Below are 7,331 nucleotides of genomic sequence, written 5' to 3' on the forward strand. Positions count from 1 at the left end.
CTCATTTATCTCTCTACCCTTCAGGCACTCTGCCTGTATTCCTGATGAAGGGCTTTTGCCTTGGATGCTGCCTGAACTGCTGTGCTTTTCCAGCACCACTCTACTCCCAAATCCCTCTAAACCCATCCTATTCATATACCCATCCAAATGCCTTTTAAATGTTATAATTGTACCCACCTGCACTACCACTCCTGGCAGCTCTTTCCATACAAGCACCATCCTCTGCACGAAAAAGTTATCCCTCAGGTCCTTTTCCAACTTTACTCTCTCACCTTAAAACTATTCCTGCAGATTTGGACTCCCCAACCTTTGGAAAAAGACCTTGGCTATTTACCCTACCCATGCCCCTCATGATTTTATATACCTCTATAATGTCACCCCTCAACCTTTGACGCTCAAGGGAAAAACATCCCAGACTATTCAGACTCTCCCTATAGCTTAAACTCTCCAACCCCACCAACTTCTTTGCAAATCTTTTCTGCACCCTGTCAGGTTTAATGACATCCTTCCGATAGAAGGACAACCAAAATTGTACACTCAATTCTAATAGCAGCTTCACCAATGTCCTATACAGCTGCAGCATGACGTCCCAACTCTTATACTCAATATTCTAACCAATGAAGGCAAGCTAAATGCCTTCTTCACCACCCTGTCTAACCAGAGACTCCATTTTCAAGGAACTATGCATCTGCACGTCTTTGTTTGGCAACAATCCCTATGGCCATGTCATAAATTGTGTAGTCCTGCCTTGGTTTGCCTTACCAAAATTCAACACCACAAGTTTATCAAAATTAAACTCCACCTGCCAGTCCTTGGCCCATTGGCCCATCTGATCAAGGTCCTGTTGTACTCTGAACTGATCTTCATCACTGTCCACTACATCACCATTAAAATAAGTCATCTGCAAACTTACTGACCATGCCTCCTACATTCACATCCAAATCATATATATAAATGAAGAAAAGCAGTGGACCCAGCACCAATCCTAGTGGCACACCAATGGTCACAGGCCTCCAGTCTGAAAAGCAACATTCTATTACTACCCTCTGTCTCCTACCATCAAGCCAGTCCTATGTGTATTTACCAACTTGAGTTTGAATTCTGTTCAAATCTAAATTATATTTCCTGCTTTATATATCCTGTGGATAACAGCTCTGAAAGTCAGCACTGCTTGTCCTCTGCTATGAGCGCCACTTTGCTTCAAAATTTGTATGCATAACATGTAAGCATTCTTCTTATGTTGGTCAGTATCACACTTTGTTTCATAATGCTCCTCTGAAGTGCTTTCAAATATTTCATTACATTACAGAGACTATATTAATGTAAGCTGTTGTTGAGTGTAAAATACATTCATTTGCAGCAGATTGCATAATCTGGTATGATATATACAGTTAGGTCAATGGATAGATGATTTATTTAAAGATACATAAAATAAAAATCACAGTTCTGAAATCTTTACCTACCTGTACTTTTCCCAGATTTTGGTGGTCCTAAAATGGCAATCTTGATTGGTATAACAGGCCTAGGTTTAGTCTGGGAAATATACTTGAAAGGATTTGCCATGAATTTGTTTCTGTTCTCCTTGGTAACAAAGTAATACACGTACTTGCGGTGGATAACAGGGAAGACATTTTGGTACATATCAAGGATAGGTTGAATTGAAGTTCCTTTGCTTAACTAACAAAAAAAAATAAATTGTTTATTTAAAAATAAATTCATTCCCCATTAATAGCACTTTTATCAAAAGTTGCTTCATTTGAAAAATGTCAGCCACAGGCATTCTTGAGTCACGTATTTTGCATGCCTGGCAAATTTTGTTGGCATGTTTCTTCAGTGGTCACCTTTGTAGTTTGATAAATAAACTGTAGTCAAGCAACACAAAATATGCAAATTCTTTTAGTAAATCCATTGATTTTGTGGTGAATCAAATAAGAATAAAGTACAGACTGAATCACCCTAAACGCTGACTGATATCAGAAATGGCAACTTGGGAAAGTAGATATTGAGGGAAAAATATCTCAGGAGTTGAAGAAGATGAGAATTTTGCCCTGACGGGCCTATTGTTGTACATTTACATCTGATTAATATCAAATCTCATATCATTTTACATGCAATCTCCTATTCTGCCATATGGTAGAGAGAAATTATAAGGCAACAATTCCCACAATGAAAGTCAGAGTGAGTATCTGGCAGTTCTAGCTCACCACTTACTTCTCCCAGCCTCAACCTTCATCAGCAGTCCTCAACATTGCAGAGTAGGCTTCAGAGGGACTGAATGCCTATACAGCTTGTCCATAGAGGTTGGCATCCTCCATCCACCATCCTCAACATATCATCTCGGCACATCTCCAACATATTTAGAATATAGTTCACCATGTCAATAATTCACTTAGGATCTCGTACCATGCCACTTCATGCACAGGGTCAAGCACACATCTCAGAACTGTTCATTTGCTCTCTTAGTGCTCACTGACTTTGCTTGTACATGGATTCTCACACCATTTCTGCTTTGCCATTTAAGAGCTTCCAGTACTTCTGACTTGTCTTTCCACTTAGCATAACGTCAGGTAGCTTATCATAGTTGTCATCAGTGATCAGTCAAGGGGGTAGACATGTTGTTGTGTAGCACTATCCTATGTCAAGTCACACCTTCAGCATGCGTCAGCAGCTTATTGCCATTTGGGATGTTCAGGGAGTCCTTATCACTACAGTCCAGTGAGCAGCCAGTCCTGCAGGTCCTGTACAATCAGTCCTGATATTAGTTATTTGGGGAGTTACACAGTTATCAGTGAGGGGTCTTTCCAAGTCAGCCACAAACAGGCCAGGGGAATCTGCTCACTGAAAGTTGGGGGTGGGGTGCGGTTTATCAGGGGTCCCCATTGTGATAGGGAAGTTGAACAAGTTGTTATGAGGTTTGGAGGCAGCATGCTGGTACACAGAAGTGGCAATATTGTGAAGACAGACAACTGAACATACAAGGCTGAGAGATGGTAGTAGATTGGGCAACATGGGTTACTGCATTGACAGTCACCACCACTGTGTCCTCAATGGGGGGATACAGTTGGAGTTTATAGGAAATGCAAAGAAAGGAATATGAAGTTTGAGGGGGCCCTAGATTACCAAGCTGAATTTGCAACTCATTATGTGAAGTGCAACCAAACTGCAAATGCATAGTGGAAATGGGAGTTGCCTGTGGTCAGCCTGGGTGGACTCCACTGGATGAAGTAAGATTTTTCTTTCATTTCAGCTGTGGTCTCTACTTGAGTGAAATCTGAGACCTTTCAATGCCTTACTCAGGTTCAAGACATCTGAAACCATGGTAAGTATATGTGAAACACATGCAGTATCCAACTCTGTGGGTTAAAAATCCTTGTTACAAGCAAGCTTGACCATGTCATTGAACATTACAAACTGGTCACAGTCATCTCTGTGAAGCAGAAGCAATCACAGGATTTCAACTGCAGGACACAATTCATAACAATTCAAAGTCTCAGTAGGCTACATGAGGGCACGGAACTGATTGCCGCTCACTTTTAAGTCCAATTATTTGTGGCATACTCTTTAATGCTGCCTTTCTTGGGTTATGTGCTTGGTGAAGTGGAGGGGAGGGACAAGGTTTCAGTAATTCTTCTGTACTTAAAATCTCCTACTATGTTTGTACACCATAGCTTGTAGGTCATATATTGGGATAAGATACTATGTCAAGGGCCATGTTCAGGCAATCCATGGCCCTCCATGTTTCCATATCCCATTGTATGGAGGACAAAGTTGAACTGTAATTTGTGTTTCTTTCATTCATCTATGGCATGTGGGTCTTACTGGCCAGGCCAGCATTTATTGTCCATCTCTATTTTCTCGAGATGGTGAGGGTGAGCTGTCATGCTGAACTACTGCTGTCCATGTACAGTATGTAGACCAACAATGCCATTTGGAAGAGACTTCCACAACTTTGACCCCAGCAACACTGAAGGCTCAGTGATATATTTTCAAGTCAGGATGATGAGTAGCTTGGAGGGGAACTTTCAGTTGGTCTTGTTCCCATATATGTATTGCCCTTGTCTTTCAAGATGGAAGTACTTGTGGGTTTGGAAGGTGCTACCTAAGGAGCCTTGGTGACGTTCTGCCAATGCATTTTATAGACAGTACACACTGCTGCTACTACCTGTTGATGGTGAAGGGAATGAATGTTTGTGAATGTGGTGCCAATCAAGTAGGTTGTATTGTCCTGGATGATTTCAAGCTTCTTAACTGTTATTTGAGCTCCACTCATCAAGGCAATAAAATACCTGACTTGTATCTTGTAGATTGTAAACAGACTTTGGGGAGTCAGGAGGTAAGCTACTCACTGTAAGGTTCCTAGCTTCTGACCTGCGTTTGTAACCACTGTATTTGTATGGCTAGTTCAATTCAGTTTCTTGTCAACAGCAACTCCAGTATGTTGACAGTGGAGTCTCATTGATGGTAAAGCCATTGAATATCAAGGGTGATGGTTAGATTCTCTCTTGTTGATGATCATTGCCTGGCATTTGTATGGTGCAAATATTACTTGCCACTTTTCAGTCCTAGCCAGGGTGTTGTCCTGGTCTTGCTGCATTTGGACATGGATTGCTTCAGTATCTGAGGAGCCATGAATGGTGCTAAACTTTGTGTAAACATCAACAAATACTCCGACTTCTGACCTTACGGTGAGTGGAAGGCCATTTATGAAACAGCTGAAGATTGCTGGACAGTTTCTTGAGGAACTACTCGGTGACTTGGGACTAAGATGGCTGATAACCAACAACCATAAACTTTGTGCTAAATATTTCTCTACTAGTGTTGTATTTCCCCTGATCTTGATTGACTTCAGTTTGCTAGAGCACCTTAATGCCACACTTGGTCAAATGTTGCCTTAGTGTTAAGGGCAGTCACTCTCACCTCACCTCTGGAATTCGTTTCTGTCCATTTTTAAACCAATGCTGTAATGAAGTCAGGGGCTGATTGACCCTAGCAGACTCCAACCTGGGGGTCAATGATCAAGTTATTATTAAGCATTTGATGACACCATTAATCACTTTACTGATAATCAAAAGTAGACTGAAGGGCAGTAGTTGGTCAGACTGGATTTGTCCTGTTTATTATGCACAGAATAAACCTGAGCACTTATCCACATGCCAATAGGAATGTTGTGTAGATGACTGTGCTATAACACAGCTCAAACAGTTTGGTGAGCGGTGCGACAAGTTCTGGACAAGTCTTCAGTACTATTACCAGAATGTTGTTAGGGCCCAAGGCCTGCAGTATCCAGAGACTTTAGCTGTTTTGTGATGTCATATAGATTGACTCGAATTGGCACCTGTGATGCTAGGGATCTCTGCAGAAGGCCAAGATAGATCATCCACTCAGCACTTGCGGCTGAAGATTGTTGCAAATGCTTCAGCCTTCTCAGTGTCTGCTGCAAATACTGACTGCTTATATTACTGACCTATTCTGTTTCTGAATTTCCCAAACAGGTTTATTAGAACTGTGACCAGCACAGCAGGGTCATCATCACTGTGGATGCAGTGCATTAAAGGCACTGAAAGATTGAGGAGGATATGTGCCAGCAAGTCCAAGAACAGCCCCAGTGCGAGTGGTGGTCAAACAGCCTTCACATGAAGAAGTCCCAGCTGAAGATCTCCTCAAGATATAGAGGAGGTACAGGAGGCCTAGATTCTACCATCCTTGATGCTATTTGCTCCAGATGATTGAGGCGCATTGTGATGTCGAGTGTGTGATTTACATATGTTTTAATATAGTTTGTTTTTAAGTTAGGATATTTGAATCAATGACATATGGGTTTTTCTGTGAGTCTGAAAAGTTTAATAATTAATTTATAAGTATTTTGTAACTGTGGCAATTCCATTTTAAATAGTGTGAGAAAGGTAGCCTCTCCCAGGACTGATTGGTTTTTGTTACATTAGGTTATGAATGAGTATCTTAAGTTTTCTGATGCAAGTTTCGGGACATTTTTTTCACATTTAGAGGAAATACCCAAAACTAGAAAATAAAAGATTTAGCTTTAATTTCAGTTTGGGCAATTCTGCAGAAATCTTTGATGAAGATGGGTGCGTAAGGTAGTCCCTCCTGAGAAAAGGATAAAACAGATTGCCTTAGAGTAAAAAATTTAGCAATTGTTTCAGACCTGGAGTGTTTGGATAAAACCCTGAAGAGGTTACTTGAAGCTGACAATATTTAAGATCAGATGTATGAAAGGTCCAAAAAAACGTTTATCAGATTTTCCAGACTGGAAGTGGAAGTCACAGTTAAATTAAGCCTATAGAGGTGTTAGAAAGGCAATTTTCATCGGTATGAATAATGTTCAAGGTATGTTTTTGGGACCTATAATAGAGCGCTTTTGGTGTTAATGGAATATATGTTACTATTTGTCTCAAAACTTGAAGTTTTTGTTGTATATAAATTGTCTGGTTTATTCCATTTTATCTTTTTTTAAACAAATTTTCATATGTTAAGTGATGAAATAAATTCAATTTAGGTGCAATCACACTTGTACTGCTGAATTATTACTGAATATAAAGCAATGGTAAGTTTAAACAATAAGCCTCATTTTAAAATATTCAACTGTATTTTGCTGGGAAGTTTAATTAGTTGATCAATTGGTTCTGATGAGAGATACATCTTAACCTCTTTTTAGAAGTGAAGAATTGGATGGTACAGTTTTTTTTTAAAGAGATTTAGCTTGGTAGAACAGCAACAAGAGTAAAACTCTGAAGAAGGGCTTATGCCCGAAATGTTTGAATCTCCTGCTCCTCGGATGCTGCCTGGCCTGCTGTGTTTTTCCAGCACCACATTTTTCAACTCTGGTCTCCAGCATCTGCAGTCCTCACTTTCTCCTAAAACTCTAAGATAATCTTGTCCAGATATGGAGAGATGCTGGTCAGTTTTCAGTGGTGATAAGATATTTTAGAAACAATAAGCAGGAAAAACATTTACAGACATTAGGAGTGCGACAGAAATAGCTGATTAACAAAACCAAAGCTCATGAATAGGCATGGAAATGTCTACGTTAGAGTGGTGCTGGAAAAGCACAGCAGTTCAGGCAGCATCCGAGGTGCAGTAAAATCGACGTTTCGGGCCAAAGCCGTTCATCAGGAATACAGGCAGAGAGGTGGAGAGATAAGTGAGAGGAGGGTGGGGTGGGGAGAAAGTAGCATAGAGTACAATAGGTGAGTGGGGGAGGGGATGAAGGTGATAGGTCAGGGCGGATGGTGGAGTGGATAGGTGGAAAAGAAGATAGGCAGGTAGGACAAGTCATGGGGACAGTGCTAAGCTGGAAGTTTGGAACTGGGGTG

General features: G+C 40.7%; 1 protein-coding gene across 1 annotated transcript in view; it reads right to left on the reverse strand.

Moving 5' to 3' along the window:
* The window catches only part of ak9 (adenylate kinase 9), a 269,716-nt gene that overhangs the window by 34,953 nt on the left and 227,432 nt on the right, over nt 1–7,331 (reverse strand). Inside the window, exon 30 of the mRNA XM_043675331.1 lies at nt 1,464–1,677. Coding sequence (XP_043531266.1) covers nt 1,464–1,677 — 214 coding nt within the window. The remainder of the gene's footprint in view (nt 1–1,463; nt 1,678–7,331) is intronic.

Source organism: Chiloscyllium plagiosum, chromosome 3, assembly GCF_004010195.1.
Source record: "Chiloscyllium plagiosum isolate BGI_BamShark_2017 chromosome 3, ASM401019v2, whole genome shotgun sequence".
In the NCBI taxonomy this organism is placed as follows: Eukaryota; Metazoa; Chordata; class Chondrichthyes; order Orectolobiformes; family Hemiscylliidae; genus Chiloscyllium; species Chiloscyllium plagiosum.